The sequence below is a fragment of the Anas platyrhynchos genome, chromosome 1 (assembly GCF_047663525.1).
Source record: "Anas platyrhynchos isolate ZD024472 breed Pekin duck chromosome 1, IASCAAS_PekinDuck_T2T, whole genome shotgun sequence".
In the NCBI taxonomy this organism is placed as follows: domain Eukaryota; kingdom Metazoa; phylum Chordata; class Aves; order Anseriformes; family Anatidae; genus Anas; species Anas platyrhynchos.
The window spans coordinates 41,715,209-41,737,447 of NC_092587.1; the positions used below are offsets into that span (position 1 = coordinate 41,715,209).

At 36.6% G+C, this 22,239-nt stretch overlaps 1 protein-coding gene across 2 annotated transcripts in view; it reads right to left on the bottom strand.

Annotated features, from left to right (window-relative positions):
* Positions 1–263: 263 nt before the first annotated feature.
* PAWR (pro-apoptotic WT1 regulator) overlaps positions 264–22,239 on the bottom strand; it is an 80,729-nt gene continuing 58,753 nt past the window's right edge. For both annotated transcript variants that reach the window (XM_038171677.2, XM_027454386.3), the window contains exons 4-7: positions 19,667–19,701; positions 10,739–10,886; positions 9,281–9,385; positions 264–5,120 (exon numbers count right to left, since the gene is read on the bottom strand). In XM_038171677.2, coding sequence (XP_038027605.2) covers positions 5,034–5,120; positions 9,281–9,385; positions 10,739–10,886; positions 19,667–19,701 — 375 coding nt within the window. In that variant the 3' untranslated portion in view covers positions 264–5,033. The remainder of the gene's footprint in view (positions 5,121–9,280; positions 9,386–10,738; positions 10,887–19,666; positions 19,702–22,239) is intronic.

Consider the following 22,239-nt stretch of genomic DNA (forward strand, 5'->3'; position numbering starts at 1 on the left):
AAAATGTAAGCATCAGTTTCCATATTTCAAAGGCTGTCAGCTGCTAGAGTGGAAGCTCTCAACTTCAAATGTGTCAGTGCAGGTGAAAAAAACACTAGACCTCCATACAGAACTGTCACTATTTCAGACTACTATGTGTACACAAGAATATCCCTCTTGTCAATTCCTGCCCAAATGCTTTCCATATCTGGTGACAAATCCAGTTAGAATTTTATTCAGACAACGTTAATTCTCCTGTGAACACAATAAATACTCAGCCTGGATTAAAAAGAATTTTGTTTTATTTGGACAAAGGCACACAGTCTTTATCGTTAGATTAAACGTGTTTCTTTTACCTGCAATAGTGAATCTCAACATCAAATTTAATCTGATACCACAGATAATACTACAACTAGGCAGCGTTCAAAACTAAAATGGGTATTTAGTTATTTGTAGTTTAATGATGCTTCATATTTTTTAATGCATAAAACTGATATTTAAAAAAATGACTCCTCATGAGATTATTTTCAGAGGTAAACTCAACTATCACAACTTTTGCAAAACAGAAAAACCACAACTAGCTGTAACCTTGAACAAGAACAGTTACACCAGAAATCTGGAAACAAAAACAAAAGGATAAAATTAAAAATGTAATGTACATCTGCCGCAGTACAAGCAGGAATGGAGATTTACTATAGTAAGTCACCAGACCTGTAATACCATGAATGGTACATAAAACACATATCTATGTCCTGGACATATTTAAGTAGTCCTAAAGAAATGCTTAATAACAGGAGTAGAAATGTTCCTTACACAGGTATTGACACTGGAATGACTTTCTGAAATGAACTTTTAGTAGAGATCATCCATATCAAATTAAGTGACAAGATCCAGATTCATTTTTTTTAACAGAACTTTTAAATATAATCCTTTGCTCCTCAGTCTCAGCAGATACAGGTTCCAGCACAAATTTATTTTATTGTACATATTTAAGTTACCGCTTGCAATGGAAGTTTCTCCAATGAAAATGGTTGTGTGTTGCTAAAAGTGTCAGATGTTTATGGTCATTAATACTGATGAAAATGGACCGAATTCAACTGACATCTTCAAAAAGGGTTTGAACTTAATAAATACTGACAAGCCATAGATTGATAGTACCTTTAGTGTGTTTGTTTCCCAATAATTACCTTTCCTGTTGGCTACTAACACTGATTTGTTTCAATTCAAGCTGGAAATAGAAAACAAGTGCAGAAAACTATGGAATAGCTGGAATCAATGTTCCTCTGCCTTCCTAGGAAAGAGTTAAAAAGTAATTTGATCTCCAGTATTCCTTCTGGTCCTATGGTAGAAAGTTTCCAAGTTGTAATAATACCAGGTAAATTTTAAAAAGTTTTGATGCAGATTAATCCGTTGCTTCCCATATATAGAAACCCCTGTATCTCTTGTAATGCTTGTGTCAATTGCAAGTCTTTCACAGCTAACTCTCAGTACAACTGAACAAAAATCATTAGGTTATACTTCCTAGTTTGGAATTAATTCATTTACTTCTTTTTACTCTCTTTCCTCACTCTACCTCTGAAATTCAGAGACAAGAGAAATAGCAGAAAAATAATTAATATCTAAATGTGTCAAAATAAATGGTAATTTATATTATTTAAAAAGTCTGCTAATTAATGAAGAAATGTTTTTCTTTAAAGATAGAAGAAAACACTCCTTTGCAAATACAGGCTTTTGGTTAATATATATGTATAGTAACAATGCATTTACACATGGCCACTTAATTATTTTGAAATGAAAAATACTTAGTTTTGAATTTCCTTGTAAAAATCAGCAACATTTATATATGGCAAATCTTCTAATTTAGAGAATAAATCCCACAAACATTAGTGCATGTAATCAACAATAGAAATATTTCTGCACAATTTTAACCTTCAGCTCTGGATGCACCTCTTTTCTATACGATATGGAACCACAACAGGAGCATCATTTTGCAGTCTTAAAGCGAGTATTATGTGCTGTTCATTAACTAAGTGTTTTCTCTTGTTTCTTTTAGTCAACTGGGGTACTTCTCTGTTTAGATATCCTTAGATGACTCAAGTTACACAGAAACACAGATGCTAGATCTAGGCAGTTGGGTACAAATTTAAAGATAGGAAAGTTCAGAAATCTTCATGAGTCAACTAATATTGCATAATAATGCCCTCTTTCAAAAAAAGCTCTAATTTAGCCTAGGTATGTTACTATACAGATTCATCCAGGAATCATACACGAAGCATACAGCTTTACCAAGTGAGGTGGGTTTCCATTTGCAGCAGTGTATTTATTTGATTTCAAAACGGACAATTGAAAACAACTGAGGTGTTGGATGGGAGAGCACATTGGCTCAAGTTAGTAAATTGCTGGCTAGGTAGATAATTTAACACCACATCAACTAGAATAAAAACTTATTCCATAGTTGAGCTTGATTATAAGGACATCCCATTGAAATCAAATTTTAATGGCAAGACTAGATGATTATTAACATTTTATGTCATACACCATTATTCCTAGAGTCCAGTAAACTTCTCCCGAGAAACTGATAACATAAGCAGTAATGAATTATTATTGAAATATTTCTTTACAAAAAAACATCTAAATCTTCAAAAATGTCAGAAAAAATGTGATGCTTAAAGATACAATTTGTAGGTATTTTTAGGACTATGAAACATTTTGTATTTCTATACAGAACATCTGTATACAAAACAAACAATAATGTCTAGGTACTTCTTGTGTGAGTTCCCAACAGTTCCGCTCTTCACACTTTCTGCCTGAAGGATTACAGCTTTCAAATATTTGGAAACTTCCTTTTGCCAGTACCTCCTCAAGGTAAGATATAATAAGCGCTTCTGCCAAATATTCCCATCAACTGGGTATCCATGTTAAAAAAATGAAATTCTAATTTTGGGGCTTCTGCTGCTAAACTTTACTCAATACACATGCAAACCAAGAAGAGGTAAATACGATGACAAGCAATTCTTGTTTATATACTTTGCTGTCATTGTTCTTTGGTTTAAAATGTATATGAAGTACAGACTGTGAAATACCTCATTTACAACTTTGTATTAGTATTCGTGTTTCTGCATTAAGTCCTTAAAGATGTTTCAGTATGTTTCACATCCCATGCTTAAGTCTGTATGTATATTTCCTACACAGCATACACAGAAGGAAATCAGATGTTGTTCCACATAAACTTTTGTATTTATTCAGAAGGCGTACATCTCAAATTATTCTTTTTTTTTTATGACTTTCAATTTTTAACTTTATGGAAGTGATAAATGAAGGGACTTCTTACTGTTTGACTAATGTTAAGACAAATATTCACTGGTGAATACCATAGTTTAGAGGGCCAATACAAACCCCACATACCACTTAAAACCCTAAGATAAGGTTTTAAACAGTGTCCTATGGGATATCTTTTCCATTACAAAGGAAAACTCCAAGGCATCTTGGCATATCTTGAAAAATACTTCTTGAAAAATACTTTAAAGCTCTGAAAAAATCCTCATTAGAATACACATATGTAAAATAACATATCCTATATTTATAATAATCCAAGGTATAACAATAATTCCTGAATTTGAAGTTTAAGAATCTCTTACAGTCATTAAATACGTGTTATGGAAACAATTGGCAAATCTGAAAAGATGATTGCTACTACATATTGAAGTTGCCTTTAAGTTTTAAGGTAACACAAATTATATGTATACAATGTTCTGACAATGAATTTCAAAATCATCAAAAAAAAAAAAAGCCTGGACATGTTTTCAAGTCTCTTCACTCAAGTGACCTATACATCTTTTTTTGATTGAAATGAATGAAATATATGTTGTATTAATATGAAATAAAGTACATTGAATTTCTGCCTAATAAGAATTTTAGGAATGGAATTGTCAATTAAGGCTGTGGTTTATGTAAAATGAGAATTTTGTCTACTGTCACGTTATAGAAGTATCAGTATGCACTCGTAAGTGGACTGTAACATCTAAGCAGGCACTTCCTAAACACTTTGTTAGTTTAAAATCAAGGATAAAAGTGTTTTTTTTAGCATTTGATGTTTCAAAAATTCATGAATCTCTTTTCTTCCTCTCTACTTTGCTATATACAAAATTTTTGACCCAGCTTAAAAAATGAAACATCAAAAAACTCACATTGGTTATGATCATCTTAAGACAACACCTTTAAATAAAAGTGTATTGCAAAAATGTATTTGCAAAAATGAAAGCTCCAGGCTCTGTATTCTCAACACAGCAAACAAAACTGTTTGATAGTAAAATTGCATTTCATTGCTAAAGCAAAAGCTTTAAAATAAACTGCAGTGCACAACTTCAATGTGATTCTAAGAATTCATTAATGCTGATACCACAGGTGATTTATTTTTTTTTAATAAAACCTCCCCCTCCTGCCACAATACTGCTATACAAAAAAAAAATGCTGCTACTCTACTCTGTCAGTCTTTGAGATAAAGTAAAAAAAAAAAAAATAAACAACAAAAGTCAACATACAGGAGTTTTTAGAGCAAGAAATCAATCTGCAAAATGTTATACAACAGTTAAAAGGCATCCACTTTACAGAAGTTGAAACAAAAAAGTAAATATTTCACAAAATATATATTTTGGATCTGTGTAAACAAAGCTCATATGTATGTATTGCTTCCATTCATTTCAAAAATATACATCCACATGGACTGAAAGTGATCTTGGTGCTCTGAATTTTAAATTATTGTAATATATGCAGATGTAATCTGAAAGTACAAAACCTTATTTTTTTGAATTTAGTATTTTGAAATATGTCAAAACTTTTTCTTATGAGAAATGAAAATGAAAATACACCCCAATTTTGATGCCATTTCATTGAATGAAGAAGGAAGTACTATGAAAATAAACATTCATCTGGTTTCCTAACAATAAATATAAAGACAGTTATTATAACATAATGCAACACAGGAAGTATTACTATATTGACCTTAATGTTCAATCAGTAGTTTTTAAATCTTTCCTCATTGAGGCTTGAATCTTCTACCTTGTCAGCTGTCCAACAACTTTTAAGAGGGTTTTATTTTCTTGCTTCAATTGTTCATTTTCATCTTCTATATCATCTAGGTCCTGTGAAAGGAGAAAGAAAAATACACATTTCTCAGGACATAAAATACAAACTCTCGATTAGTAGCAGCAGGAATTTACCTCTGAAATCAAGAAATTAGGGTTGGGAAGAATTTGTGTCACAGCATCCCTAAATCTGCTAAATCTGGCATTTTTCCAAGTGTTATCAGAAGTAAAAAACATTAGTATTATATTCCCACATAGAAGAACCTTGAAGTGGAAACATATATAAGCAAAACTGAAGCTGCAGTAGGAATTAAACAAGAAATCAAAACTGGATAGGTGTGATTACTTTACTAGCATGGCGTTTATTTGGCTACTGTCTCTGCTCCCTGGACTGCACTTATCTGCAACTATCCCACTTGTGTTGATGAACACATCACTGGTTATTACTGCAATAAAGTCTGCTTCGTATTTTAAATTAAGTATAAAATTTTTCAGGAAAAGAACTACATGCCCATCTTTTTCATTTTCTCTGAAAAAGAGTAAAAGGCATATTGTAAATTTTATCTAAACTGCTACTGAAAGAACAGACAAATACTAAAAAATTGTGTTTAAAATAGAATGATCCTACCTCAAATGTCTGTCTCTCTTCCACTAACTACTGTATCTAATTAGTTCTCAATTCAGTGCTTGACTTCTTACCAAGTCTTTCCAAGATTTTAAACTGAATAGTTATGAAATTGGCAGTTGCTGTAAACATTAGTTCAGTAAAAATAATTTTACTGTACAAACAACATGGAAGAAACAGAATGAGAACAAAAAAATGAGGAAATAGGAATGTGACCTCAGGGACAGCACTCTGAAGAGGAAAATGAAAGGCAGGCCAAAGAAGGAAGAACCAGGAGTCTGATCAGAGATTTTAGATGCCTTTTGATCTGTCTGCAAATTCCTACTGTTGTCATGCTTGATTAAATATAAAACAGTAATAGTGAAAAGATTTTTCTCTCTTGTTCCTTGAAGTTGTTAAGCACTGTTTGACATAAGGGGCCTATTTTCTTGTTTCTTTTCAGTGGGGTCATTCCAGAAGTGCATTCTAGAGACTGTGTGTTAATGGGCACTCTGATTTTTAAAAGCCTCTTCGGTTTGCCAAACCAAATCCATACTGCTATACCTATGCCTTTGCAAGTCATGTACTGTTTTTGTAATGTGGAATCAAGAAATCACTAGCAGAAATTGCTTTTGACCTAACAGAGGTAATACTGTGTCACAGAAGAAATGACTTCCAGGAAAAGCACTTGATCGCTCTGAAAGTAACAGATACAAGTGACTTAAAAATCTAAATATGTAAAAGTTTTGATGAACAGCTATGCAATTTTAAAAAACACACCACTTTATCTCTTTAGCAGATCAATAATCAGATGGAAAACAAAATACTTTTTCAATAAATTGATTTTTTTTTAGTTCGGCATATGTAATAGTGTATTTGATCTAGCTGTTAACAGAGACATTAGATAGCTCAATTAAAACTTACCTAAAAGCCTTCTATATAAAAATACCTGTTATTTACTCAAAATAAAATGTAAATAGTTTGTGCAAGTTCATGCTGACAAAATAACATTCCAAAGAAGTTCTTGAATATGATCCAAGAAAAATAACTAATTCAGTTTAAATATCTAGGGAAATAATGGACTGAGAGATGCAGATGGTTTTTTTGCCGCTCTGGAATTTAAAGCTTCTTATCAAAATTAAAAACTGCAATGCTAACTTACTCTTATTAGTAAATAAAATACAATAGCTGGGAAGTTTGGACTTCCAAATGAACCAATAGCTACACCATTGACACAAAGTAGATTGTGAATTCTCAGTCCAAACGTGCATTTAACTATAGGGACAGTAAGATCAGAAATGATTGAGTACAAACTAGTTGATAGTTGAACATAGCCTACAAATATCTTGAGATGCCTTTCCTTTATTTGAGGCTTGTATTAAGCAATTGCCTTTATCTTATTAAAAAAAAAAAAAGCATCAGACATACTTTTAGAGGCTAATCTACTGGAATGAAAAAATGCCATTTATGACAAAAGGCTTTTTCTGGTTCTCAATATAAATGCAGCTAATGTTCTTTAAGTATCTTTGCACTGACTGTACTCAGTAAAATCTTATTTTTACATTAAATAAATATCTTTACTTAAAATAAGAAAAAGTCTGCAAACAAGTTTTCAGGATTCTTGGAAAAACAGCTTTTCAAGTATAACACACAATCTCTGGCAATGAAGGATGTATCTGTGGTCATGAACTGACCAAAACTTCTAGAAAGAGCTCTTCTCTAAATATGAGGGCTGAGCAGTCACAAAGCTATGCAATAAAATGGCATTTAGGCTCTCTGACTTGAAATTCTTTCCAAGTCTGTACAACCTAACATGCAATGAGAGCATTTTTTGATGAATGGAGAAATATCATGAATGCATAGATGGTCGAATTTCAAGACCCCTATTCAGGTTCCCTATTAGCAAAACTTTAAAAAGATCTCTGCGTAAGCTCACTAGGTCATCAGGACGTCATCAGCTTATCCAAACAGAAGGCTGAAGATCACAACTGTTCCTCCATGTAAAGCACCCGATCCTGGTGCCAGGTCTACAGAGCAATGTTCTATGAGAAGCAGATGGATGTTTAAGTGCTGGCTCTCGTGACTGCAGTTGCAAAGACAAACCTTAGGCAAATATGATCGCATATTACCTTTCATTCCTTTCCTTTATGGGAATGATGTAATACTTCTGTAGCTCTTCTTAGCATTCTAGAGCTTTCCTCTTTCTAAATCCACATGGATAGCCAATACAAAAACAGTCATAAATCCAACAACTATTTAAAAAGAACATAAAACTACCTGTTTTAATGTAAGTATCTCTTGAGACATGCTGGCTTCAAATTGTGGCAAGATAAATTAGTAAAGTGGCCAGAAATTCAAAAGCCAGCTATTTCATTAAGAAAAGTCTGTGGAATTCAAACATAACTACTTGCTCTGCAGTAAAGCTAACAGATAATGTTATAGATACGATAAATGCTGACTTGTTGGATAACAAAAATAAGAAAGCATTCTCTTCTCCATTTAACAGAGGCTACCTAGGGACCACCACATGTATCTCACTGAATGGTACGACTTTAGTCGTTTTGTAGTGAAGAGATTTTTGGAAGGACTACATTTTATGTTTTCTTTCCACACAACAAGCAGAAATTGCCATCGTACTTCAATGCATGTAATGCCCAGGGTCTGCTTGACTTTACATGTTATAAGATACTCGATATCAAGTCAGATACCCAATGGATTTAATTTAGGACATAATCCTTCAAATACAGCAGAAAAAATGAACATTGTTTCTGGAACTCCTCTGGAAAAGCAAACCTTAGAAACTATCATGGTCCTAAAACACAGGCTGTGAGTGAATTGGGTTGTGTTGTTTTTTATGTGTTGGTTTTTTTTGTTTGTTTGTTTGTTTTTCTGACTTCTGAGACAGGAAATCAGATGTGACCAGCATTTTACGTAGCTTTGCTGCCCACTATGTAGGAGTGAACAGTTTCATTGACTAATACTCAGGTCATCAGCTCAGATGTGAGAGATGCCTTGCTGAATATAAAAGTGGCATAAAGATCAATTCCCCATTAAAGTAGAAATCTCTCCAAAACACAGACCATATTTTACTTACCCTATAATTTCCAACTTTCTTTATAAAAAGAAATGACATGTTTCAGAATATTCTCAGCTCCTTCAGTACTGTAGATTAGTTTGAGAATTTCTGAGTATGTTGTCCTCCACTGTTGCAAATGAAAGTTTAGCACTATGCACATAAAGTTCTAGTTTCCCTTCACTGTTGGATCAACCAAGTCCAGTTTTGAAATTTTTTGTCAAATTTTTATAGGAAAGCCTGCATTGGACCAATAGAAGTGTATTTCCCTAGCGCATCCTGGCTCTGCACATCAGTCAAGAGTCAAGTCCCACTAGAGATTAATGATGTTAATGATGATGAACAGAAGCCACCTGGGAAACAGAACTTATTTACATGCCTGTAGAAAAGTTACATAAATACAAACAAACAAAAACTCCCAATAACACTTAATTCTATTCAGACCTTGCCCAGTGGATATAAGTGCCTGAAACAAAGCACTGAGAATGTAGAGGCTTTTTTCCCCTATTTATATAGCACCATATAAGAAAACGTGCTTACTCTGTTTAATAAATCAATTTCTTCCTTCAGTTTCCCAATTATTTCCTCTTTGTCCTGTGTCATCTTCATTAATCTCAGATTTTCCTGTCTCTCCTTTGCAAGTTCCTAAAAACAGAATATGCACTGGTGTCAAATGTAATTGTGCATTTTAAAGACAGTTTTAAGTTACTAACATTAAAATTAATCAAAGCAACCCTCCACACACACACCACAAGAACTTACCTGTAATTTCTTTTCTATGAGCCAAACCCATATGTCTTCAAGCCTTTATATTTCAACGAGCTAATGAATCACATCTAATAAGGAATTTTACCCACATCAAACCTGTGTGCTATCTCTGGTCCCAGAGATGTTTACTTAATATCTACCTTAAGCATGAATGAGCCCAGAACTGGATAGGGGGCCCAAAAGACAAACAAGTAAATGTAAAGTCTCTGATTCCAAATTTTTATAGTTTTTTTCCTTTTCTTTTTGTTTCACATTTCAGTTAACAAAGGAAACAAAGACTCATGATATCTGTGGGCTCAAATGCAAGAGAAAATTAAAACGTCCATTCAGTAAATCAGTGTTCAGTATAGCAAAAATAAGGCCTTAAATCTCCTAATTTCTGTGTTATTGGTAGTTCAGTTATTTGTTATTACTTATTTCAGAAGAAAGTTGATTTGGAGGATTATAACACATTTCATTCAAATCTGGCTTAAGTCTTAAAAAAAAAAAAACATCATTTCTACAGAACACGCCCTATTTTCTCCTTAAAAAAAAAAAAAAGTCTATTCAAATTGCATTTACTTAGTAACTTTCATCCATATGAATTCAAGAAAATTTGGCAAGCTACCCACAAAAATACACTTCAGAGGAAGAAACAGAAGCCCGTATTACACACGACATATTTAGCCAAAATAATGTTTTAAGTGAAAAATACAGCTTTAACACTATTACACTTTCCCAAATATGTTTGCATGAAAAACATCTGAAATAATGAAAACATTATTTTAAATATATTTTAGATGCTTAAAACTTCAGTGAACAACTAGATAACAATGACATTTCATAACACTTAGAACATAAAAAAAAATCAAACTAGAAGTAGATTAGAAACAGACTTGGTTATTTTCTGAACAGCCAGTGAGCCCCTCCTCCCCATAAGTTATCTGCCCTGTGTTGGTGCGTCACAAGGTACATATGACAAATACACAGGGAACAGCTGGCTCTCTGAGTGTATTATATTTACCTTATTATTTCGCACTTCTACACCAAATGAAAACTAAACATTTATAATGATTAGAAAGTTCACATTCTTTCAGTCTGCTTGTTTCATCATACATGTTTATAGACATAAGTATCTGCACTTCAAGCACTGAGCATCATTTCTATGTATTTTTACTTGTAATATCCCCACGGAGTTTCAAAGATACTTTATTTCAGATTTATACCATGCAGATGTTAGTTAGTACTCACCCTTTCAAGTTCCTCAATTCTCTTTTCCAAAGCAGTACTTGGTACGGAGCTCCCAGAAGAGTTTGTATCCCTGCTGTATCTGCTATAAGTTGTCCTCTCTGTTCGGGAATATCTATTGAGAGCATCGTCTTCCGGAGCATTAGCTGTGCTACAAAGGCATAGAACAAAGCAGACACCTATTTAGAGATTTAACAAAATGGAAAAGGAAGAAGTAACAATAGAGTGTTTTCCAAAGCACTCAAGAGGTTAGTCTAATAAACTGCAAAGCAGATATTTCACAGCTTTGTGTTTTTGAGAACTTACTGAATTCACTGCCTCAAGATACAACCTGCACCAAGAATCTAGAGTGTATTTCCTTATGATAAAATGTTGTAATTCACAACTTACCTAGATTAGTATTTTACAGTAGCCTGCCTGTTTTGATCCCTATGGAATCTCTTCTTTTCTGGCCAGGGTTATTTAAGCAGCAGACATGAATTCACTATAGATAAGTTTTTTATCTTCTCTACTGCTGTATCCCTATGAAATGTATCCCATTTTGTTTGCCTGAAAGTTACCTAAATTCAGTAAAAAATTCAGGACACATACAGCCTGTCTGACGTCACAAAGCAAAATGTTTGGAAATTTCTCATCATTACAGCAAATAGTTGATTTGTATGTGCTTTTTTGTCTTGTTTTCAAGTCTTCAGAAAAAGGTACTAACCTGCTTTTTTTTTGAAAGGTGATTATGAAATTTTCATTAAGTCTTTGAAAAAGGAAAATCTCAATCCCTGCTTTCTCACAGAATTTTGAAGACGCTACCTGAAGGTCACCTTGAAACAGTTGTATCTCTGTATTGTGAGGAATTGACCTAGAATATAAAACTGGCCAACAGAACTTGAGCAAAGCTGGGTGTGGTGGGCTGAGCCCGACCAGCAGCCAAGCAAGCACTCACACAGTTGCTTGCTCGCTCCCTCTTCTCTTCCCCACAGCAGCACTGGGGAGAGAATGGAAAGGACAAAATAGAGAAAACTCACGGGGAGAGATGAAGTCTTTTAGACTGGTCTCTGAGCAATAGCTACTCTGGAAGTTACTCTACAACCCCCCACACACTTCTTTGTCTGCTACCCCAGTTTTACTGCTGAGCAGGGCGTTATATGGTATGGGACATCCCTTTGGCCAGCCCAGGGAAGCTGTCCCAGTTATGTCCACTCCCAATATCTTGCTCACTGCAGAGGAGCTGAAGGTAGAGGTGAAAAGGCTTTGACATTGTGCAATTCCTGTTCAGCAACAGCCAAACCACTAGTGAGTTGTCAACACTGGAACAGGTTGCCCAAAACCCCATCTAACCCGACTTTGAACACTTCCAGGGATGGGACATCCACAGCTTCTCTGGGCAATCTGTTTCAGTGCCTTACCACGCTCATAGTAAAGAATTTTTTCCTAATATCCAATCTAAATCTCCCCTTGTTCAGTTTAAGATGATTGTCCCTTACCCTGTCAATACAGGCACTGGCAAAAAGTCCTCTTCTGTCTTTCTTATAAGCTCCCTTTATATATTGAAAGGCTGCACTAAGGTCTCCCTGGAGCCTCCTTTCCTGAACAACCCCAACCTCTCCCAACCTTGCTTCAAAGGATAAACACAACACCATGCTGACTGCTATGAAGAAAGTCAACTCCATCCCAGCCAGACAAAGCACAACAGATTACAAGCACCATGGAAAAAACAAACAAACAAACAAGCAAACAAACAAACAAAAAAACAGCATAAAATATTTGGAGAGGTACTCCTCTGATTAAATATGTATATTATACATATGTGTTACCTATTTATCACATCAGGCTGGTGATAGGGTCTTGTTTGCATTAGATCATGTAACCTTAAACACACACTGCAATGGAATCTTAACAGATAATCATTGCAAATGTGCATGAGCTAGTTTATAAAAAGTTTATGGCCTCTGTATTGTGATTATGTAAAAAACCAGTGCTCATTTAGAAATATAAATATTAGAAGTCAAGCATTTTCGAAGTCACGGATTTAATGGTGTTCTTTCCACAGTTGTAACAGTTCTTCTGCTGTAAGAGCAGCAGAACAGAAGACCTTAAAGACCAGGCAGAGAGAGATTTTGCACTTTCTGATCCACCAAAACTTTGAAAATATACATCTATATGGCCAAAATAAAACTTGTTCAGCATTAACCAGAACTTGGATAGAGATATTTGAAAGTCATCCAGATATTGTCCTGGGCTAGTGGCTCTGGGTGGCCCTGCGTGAGTAGGGGTCGGACCAGCTGGGATCCAGAGGGCCCTGCCAGCCTCAGCCCTTGTGGGATTCTGTGAAACCGCACCACTCTAACATGCATAAAAAGGCTTTTGAGAGCACTCAGGGGAAGAATAAAAAGCACCATGAGTATCCCTACAACAATTCCTTAAAATGCAGGAGAGTATGTGATTAACAATTTCATTTAACAGTTTTGCATTTCATAACTCTAGAAAACCCCTGCTGACAATGTGCAAATCTAGATGGATTCGGTGCAAATCAAAAGCAGGCATATCTGGCAAAAGAATGCCTTTTCATGGATATAAATGTTGCTTTGCTCCAGTATGTGTGAAGTTTCCAAGGCACACTGACACAATTGTAAGGAATTTTGTAGCTTAATGTTATTACCATATTTAGCACTGTTTATTCTCCATCTAGAAGATTTTTTTAAAAACATTTCTAGGGACCGGATACGCATGTTGCAACATAACATAAGAGAAATATTTTAGCTTAACTCTATAAATTCTAGATTATTTAGCTTTTTGAAAGATGTGTTGTTTCATGCTGTTCATGTCACAGGGAGAGACCAGACCAAAAAAAGACTCAGTTTTTCATCACTCAGAAGTGATCCCTTTTGCCAATAGTGGAATATCTCAACTCCAGTGAATGACCTTGGCAGATGTTCCTAAAGGAAAGTTAAAAGAAAAAATAACTAGATAGGAAGAATTTCATTAATTCTGAATCTTAAGACACTTTTCTGTATTTTCCCTGAAACTGACGCTTAAAAATTTCCCCACCTATTGTTATGGGGAGAAGACCCTACTGAACTCATTCCCTATCAGTATCATAAGTATAAAGGACACATCATGAAGATTTCTAGGAAATGGGATTTAAAAAAAATAATAAAATTAAGTCATTAGTTCTTAATACAAGGAAAGTGACAGAAACAAAATTCATTATTTCACCTGTTGTAACAAACTAGCAAAGAAATGAACCCACATTGCAGTTTCTGACTATTCTTACACAAAAAGTTTTGCATTAGAATGACACTCTAGTCACTTCCTTTAAAATAAAATAAAATAAAATAAAACCTGCTATTTGCAAAGGGTCAGCATTAATAGCAGTATTACAGGAGGGTGGAAAAAATCTTGTTCCTTTCAATGTCTCTTTCAATGTTTTCATGAGGCACTGCCCAAATGACAATTTCATTCAATTAAAGTCACCTATCGTCAAAAGCAAACGTCAATGATTTCAATTATAATGCATTTATGTTCGTTTCCAGAATCGTGTAATTATACTTGATTTGGAAACTCATAATTAATTGTGTCACCTTGAAATCCAGCCAGCTGCTAGCAGCTTCTTTAGAAGAACGAGCAGAAGGCAGTGTTTCTGAACAGCCTACTTTGGACTGGTTAAACCATACTGGAGGCTGTCGGTGCTGAGCTAAGAAAGGCAGCCCTGTCGTCCCTGCAACTCACAGCCCCTTGTCCTGGCTCTGGCTGTAAAGTGACTGAGTAGGAGAGTAGGACACCTCCGACTGCCAGCCACAGCAGCTCCCTCAGACACCACCAGGCCCAGCTGCTTTGGCACAGCCAACAATGAGGAACTGCAGCGGGCCCAACCTATGCCATAATAAGCTTCTGTAGGAATACCCTAAGCTTTTCCACCACTTTGTAACATCGACAATTAGTGGAAAAGGGGATGTGACAGTCAAGAAAAGCCCTTTGGGTGATCCCTGACTATTTAAGTGCTCATTTTGGCACAGCTGAGGTCTTGCTGTGGCAGGCGTGATGAGACAGCGCTCAGCACGCAACCCAAGCCGTCAGGGCCTCGCTGCACAACTCCCAGACCGGGGCGAGTAGGCAAGTCTGGGCACAGTGTTACGAAATGGTATTTTGCAGCTGCATCCCTTCTGAAGCAGTGAGACCAAGGTTAGTAGGTTGCATGTAAATTGGTAGACTTTAAGCTTTCTCCTTACGCTTTAAGATTTTCAGTAATCAAAAAAAAAACACCGAATGAGAGAATTTCAGCTGGGCTTTAACATCTCCTTCACAGCACTTCCAACTAGGAGCTGGTGATCTCTTACACCTCATTTACTTTTCTACTCTTGCACAAATGTGAAACCAGAGTACAACGTGGTCTTTCAGAATTAGTGGGCAGGGTCCCTACCTGCTGGGTTCAGTGTGAGCATGCAGTGCTATCCTGAAAGAGGGAAAAAGCCCTCTGCCGTTTGCCTGGAAGCCATAAAGCCACACCATATTGTATTCATTTCCACTAATAAACAAACTTATAAGGGGAACACACCCTTGAACCATTAAGAGATTTTAATCTGACTCTTTCTGTAAACTGATTCAGCCTGATCTGTCTGATCCATGAACCATGTGAAATCTTCTGAATTATTTTAAACCCCAATTTGCAAGGTTTTAGTTTTAATTTAAGGCATTTATAGAAAAGAAGCTAAATGGCTTTTTAAAATAAACCAAAATATTCCTATGCCCACATGCATATCCTGCTTTGCTGTTACTTGCAAACTTCTAGTTCACAGAATGCAAGAGAAACCTAATTCATGTTTACATGTAGATTACACTTAAGCATTTCAAGAAACAATACACTTTGTCACTGACTTGTTTGAGAAATCAGTGATGACACCAACTCTGGTAATAAATCAGACCTGACTCAGAAAACCACCCTTACCAATGGCAAGGTGCTTCTTGATTTAAAAGAACTACACACAAAGCGTGCAAAAAATGCTAGTCCCAGCTATAGTTGGAACAGCCAAGCTGCAGCACATTGTATTAAGAAAAGCTTAGGGAAAAACTAAAGATGAGAAAACAGATAGGGGCTATTGCCCCAGAAGGATACCCACATGTTTTAATCCTATGAGTTAGATGCGACAGTTAGATCCCCTAACCCTAGGAGCTGTATGATTAAGGTCCCCCGAGCCATTCTTTGTAGCTCACAGTCAGCACAGATGTCTGGTCACAACTCCCAAATAAGCTCATGAGCATATCCCTCAGCCTTCATGTAAGCATGACCCTGAAGATACCGGTCATGGTTTTAAAGCATCCTACTGTGCCACTCCAGATCACAACAGAACCATCACTTTCTTTTGAAAATGTCTTATGTGGTTAACTCATGCAACTACAAATGAACCCCAATACAAAATTCTAGGGTATAAATATGGAATTAAAAAAAAAGAATCAGAAGACAGACTACAATTGTAAGAGCCTCATTCCAAACTTTTATTTACTTTATTGTATAAGGAGACAGGCTCAGTTTGTCCAAGTCAGCCGAACAACATCGCAGCCAGCAGATTTCATTTGTAAACACATCTTCCCGTCAAAGGGCACTCAGTGAAACGGGTTTCTCAGCAATGTCATATAAATGTTTAACTATGGATTCCTGCATCCATACAAGGCAAAGTAGTCAGTATGTCTGATTAAATAGGTAGTAAAATCTGAAATTCCTGGAGCCCTGAGATATATTGCGAGAGTAGAAATTCCATCACAACACACAGCACAAACCCTTCTCTGCTCTTTATTAATCTCCCATCTTCTTGGGCCCAGGACGATGGGTGTCTCAGTGTAGACGTGAAAACAGCTATATGGGAAGGGAGAGGGAGGGCACTGGAAGCCTGGAATGGCATCAGTAACTGAGGACTGAAAGTCAGAAGATGGAGACAGAACAGAAGCAAGTAAGAGATCAGAAAAATGCCAAAGACTAGCACCTCCGTAGAGGATGAGGATGTATGAGAAAGGGGAAGAGAGAGGAAAAGGTGTCTGACTCAGCCAGGAAATGGAAACCAGGGAAGTGCAGAAAAATGTTGAGATGTCACTTTTGGTGAGGAAAGAGGTAGAAAAAAAATGAGTAGGTTAGAAGCAGTAAAAATGTGGGAAAATGACTGGAAATTTTCTGACAAATAATACATTCTTCCCATGGGGGTCTACAACAGAGCCAAAGGTTTTAGGACATAATCTTTCAATTTTTGCTGTCATTTGCTGTAAAGTCTACTAACAGCCTCTCTCTTCCCCAACCCAGAAGTACTGACTGCCTGTCATCAGAGCAGTGCAAGTAACAGCTTCAAATTGGATCTCAAACAGGTTAGCCCTAGGTTGGAATTTGCTTCTCACTTCTCCTGAAAACCTAAGGAAGTACACATAAAGCTGTTAAAAGACCATTATGTTGAATACATTTGGGCCTTAATAATAATGCTTACTGTAGAATAGGGTGTTTTCTCTAGGACCTTCCTGTATTGCAGATGAAGGTAGAGGTGAAAAAGCCAAGCTTTGTCAGAAGAGGAGAGGAGTCTGGTCTTGATTCCTTTAGGATTTACACCAGAAAGTGCAGCCACTGGGAGACATATCTTGTTCAAGTGCTCTTAACTGAAAAATTACTTGGGGGAGGGTAGAAATTTTTAAATATAGAGAAAAATCGGTAGATACTTCTATCTCCAATCACAGTAGGTATTAAGTCTCTATTTGTGAAGTACTGGCTCTTGTACACCTACCGAGGTTTTGTTAGAATAAAATCCGATTAATATTTGGGTACTGGGTAGTGTGATGACCTCACAGGAAAATAATCCTTTGTTCTCAAAATGAGGTTTGAGGACTATGCAATGAGTAAGATATATGGCAACATACATAACAAAATATTGAACTGCAGCTCACAGCAAGTCAGATTCCTCCTGAAAGTGATGCAAGTCCTGAGGGGGAAAGTTCGTGAACAAAGAACGTACATCCTTCATATAACTAAAGCTGACTGAATGAAGACCACACAAACAAGTCTTATTTTAGTATTTCCTAACTTAGGAGTTTCCAATTTTTTGCAATGTTATCAGAAGAATTAGTTTATTTTCAACTAAGTTACAAATGTGTGTGATTACTCAAACTTCTCTTTATTACCACCCCAGACACAACCAAGTTTTTGCAAGTGAGTACAGGGTAAATATAAAGTTTCAGGAAAACCCACCAGGTACTTATGACACACACAACTAAGTATTTGGCAGACACTAATAGCAACACAATTCCGTACAGGTACTCAAGAGGAAGTGGAGACTCAACTAAAATGTGCTTGACTAATAAGAAAAGAAATCATGGAATTACACAGATATTAAGGCTGTGAAAGTAAATCCACCCATTCTGCTTTAACAAAGTGATTCAAAAAACTCCACAGCAATAAAAAGTATCACTTGGCCACGTTTATGGGAACCCAGTAACTTAAATATAAAAGGAAGTATCACAGTGAGAAATGAGAAAAGTGAGAAGCATAAAAGAGTACGTGTACAAGTCTGAGGATTAGAAAATACGCTAGTGAATACTAGGTAACTGCAGGTGCTCTTTGCAGTTACTTCTGCAGACATGACATATAATACAGGTGAATAAAACATATTTTACCTGAATAAAGGAAATATGTAAAAGAGAATAAATTCATGTGTGAAATAAAAATGTATTTCCAAAAATGCCTTGCTTCAGTTGACATATTTTAAACCTCATGTTAACGTTACATTTTCCTAATAATTGCAATATCTGAGTCAGTATGTTCCACATGGACGAAATTTTCACGCACTTGTCAGGTGCATCAGCAGTGTCTGACATGTTTCTGATTGATGAACTTGAGAAATTACAAGAGTAATAATTGTCTCAAAGGCAGGCAAATAACAAAACAGGACATGTTAAGTGAACAGCATCCCTTAAAACAGAGACGGTAGTACGATAAATCCATAGAAATTGCTTTCAATACTACTGTGGAGAGCAACAAAATTATCTACCTGTCAAACTTAAGAAGTTGGTGCTTCACAACCCACTAATAAGACCCAGCAAAATACTAGCTAAGATTATTTTAAAATAGTAACATAACAGAAGGGTTTGGGGTGCATCACTTTGGTCCTTATCCCCAAATCAGGCTGTATATTTGTAGCAGTAGTATAATGGCCTACACATCAAACACTCATCCTATTTAAATTGGCTTTTACGGAAGGGCTGAGGGTGGCAGGGCCCTCTGGAGCCCACCAGGCCCAGGCCCAGGCCCAGACCCTGCCCAAGCAGGGCCACCCAGAGCAGGCTGACCAGGGCCACCTTCAGGCAGCTTTTGAAGATCTCCAAGGAGGAGACTCCACGGCCTCTCAGGGCAGCCTGTGCCACTGCTCCGTCACCCACACAGAAAAGACGTGCTGCCTGGTGTTCAGGAAGAGGGAACCTATGTTCCAGTTTGTGCCCATTGCCTCTTGGCCTGGCACTGGGCACCACTGAGAAGAGCCTGGCTCTGCCCCCTCTGCACCCTCCCTTCAGGGTGCATACAGACATTGATGAGACATCTCCAGGCCTTCTTTTCTCCATGCTGAAGAGGCCCAGCTCTCTCAGCCTTTCCTCATAATTGAGATGCTCCAGTCCCTTCATCATCTTGGTGGCCCTGTGTAGGATTCTCGACATTACGTCCAAGTCTCTCTTGTACCGGGGAGCCCAGAACTCAGCACAGCACTTCAGACATAGTCTCACCACTGCCAAACAGATAAGAAGGATCAGCTCCCTCGACCTGCTGGCAATACTTTGCCTAATGCAATCCAGGCCACCACGAGCCTCCTTTGTGGCAAGGGCACACTGCTGGCTCTTGTTCAACTTGGTGTCCAAAGTTTGTATCTGGCAGAACTATGTATATGAATAAATGTGTTAAGTACAAAGATCTCATACCTTTTATATCTGCTTGAAACCATCCTGGAGGAGTCCTGAAAGAAACAGAAAGCAAAACATCATTATTAATATTTTTATTTTATTTGTATTTCCATAATACTTTACTACATCATAAAAAATGATTCCTGCAGTTAAGAGCAGGAGGTCCATGTTTCAAACAGCTACTGAACAACTCAGTTTTGCACCTTTCGGCTGTCAGGAATAGACAGAATACCAGGATTACTGCCATCAAGCTACTGTTTCTGAACACAAGCCCAGAACCCTTAATGACAATTTCTCATTTATTCTTAAAACGTGATGCACTCGCATGTTCACAACACGCAGTTTACTAAAACAGTATGCACCCTATCACAAATACGCCTTCGCTATGACTACTAATACCTGCGCATTTTGGTATCTGTTTATCAGCTATTTATTTTTTTCCAGAAGCAGAAGAGCAAAACTGCTCCAAATCTCCTGACAGCGCTGCTATCCTTCCAGACTGCTCAAAAATGGAATCTGGCAAGCAGTACAGGGTTGAGACACAAATACTGCATATCAGCTAGGCCATTGTACCTGTCCATGGGTAAGCCCTTCACCACTCTAGTGCAGGTATTGCAACCTGGCTCACCTCAGATTCAGTCAGGCTAACCCAAGTGGTGTTCTCCTGGCATTTGCTGGTAAGCAAGTAGGCTAGAAGACTGTATGTGGCTGTTTTGTGCACTCAAATATCAGGCAGTAACTTGTCAAGCTATGAGAAGTTAATTTTTAGATCATTGCTTTCTAAGTACCTGCAGAGGCTTAATGCATTCTGACTACGAACTCGAATACTCTGCCTCTCCTTTGAATGCTATTTGGAAAAGATCTTAACTGAAATAAAAACAAAACACATTTTAGACAAGAGTTCAACAGTGCAAGAACTCTGCATCTGGCCCTTCAAAGATACATACATGGGTTATTTGCAAATTTTAAGTATTTTCATTATTTTTCTAGTGCAAAGGCTTCCGTTACTTTTTAGATTCCCACAAGTGCAGTAACAACAATAATAAAATAACCCATTATGCTTTTATTCTTGCTCTGTAAAGACGGAAATGGAAATAAAAATGCAGTGGGAGAAAGTGCTCATTTATTCTTTCACACAATACCTAAAAAAAACAAACACTGATGCATTATGACAACTAAGAAAAAAACCCCGAAACAATACATTTGCATTGATAACACTATGCTCGTAGTTTCAATAACGGCCTGATCACACAGAAAAGTTAAGACTTGTTTCACTTGGATAAAAGATGGCTCAGATTAGACAGTAAATCCACAAACATTTTTTAGGATGTTGTAAGAACGTGAACCAATTATTTTATTAGTCATAGACAAAACTCCCCCCCCAGCATCAGCAAGTACTAGGTAAAAAGTCAGAAAAGAATATTTAAGGAGTTAATGAACTGAATAATTGCCTTTACTGGTTAAAAAAAAAAAGTAACGGCAAAGCATCAAATTCTGTCTATTTATGATACTAATTACACAGAAAGGAAGAAATGAGTTTTTAAAACAAGATGCAAAGAACGTTTCCACCCACTGAAAATCCTATGAATTACACTGGCTTCAATGATCAGTTTATTGATGTCTCTGTAAGTAACAATAAACTAGCTAAAATGAAGATAACAATAATTTATTTTATGATAGAAAATAAAGTGGTAAATAATTTGTATTACAGGAAAAAAAAAAAAACTTGATCTTAAGGTGCATTTTAATTTATGAAACATTTTCAACTTCTACAATATATGCTACACTCTTCCTACTATAAGTAGAAAAACAATATTGAACAAAGTTGTTTAAGTCATGAGAATTAAGTATTTAAAGAAACACACAGAGTAGTGCAAAATTGCTGTTTTAACACAGATGATTTATCTTTAACAGCATCTGAAAATTAGCAACTTACAGCTGTAAAACAGCAACCTCATTCCACCTCTAAAATGGCAAGGAAATAATTTTAAACCATACCAATGTTATTTTTAAAGTTTAGGAAAAGTACATTATCTTTAAAGGACATGGCAGTAGGGTGAGGTCTGTGAGGACTGGAAGAAAGCAAATGGCATTTTTATCTTCAAGGGCAGGAGGTAAGATCCAGGGAACTACAGGCCAGGCTGCCTCTCCTCTGTCCCTAGGAAGGCGATGAAACAAACCCATCTGTTCAGGAAAGAAGGTGATTTGAAGCACTCAGCATGGATATACAAAGCGGAAATAAAACTGACTGACCTGACAGTCTTCTATGATGAGATGACAAGGGAAAAGCTCTGCAGATAAGGGGAAAGCAGATGTTGTGTATCTTGATTTTTAGCAAGGCTTTCAACACCTTCCCCCATAGCAAACGTACAGGCAAATTGATGGAATATGGACAGTAAGGTGCACCGAAAAGTGACTGAACTGGGCTCAAGGGGTTGTGAAGAGCAGCAGCGTGACATCCAGCTGGACACCAGCCACAGGCAGCATGCCCCAGAATTGATGCAGGGCCAGAGCCATTCAACACCTTCAGTAATGTCCTGGGTGATGGGATGAAGTGCCTCCTCAGCACATTCACAGACTGCACTAAGATG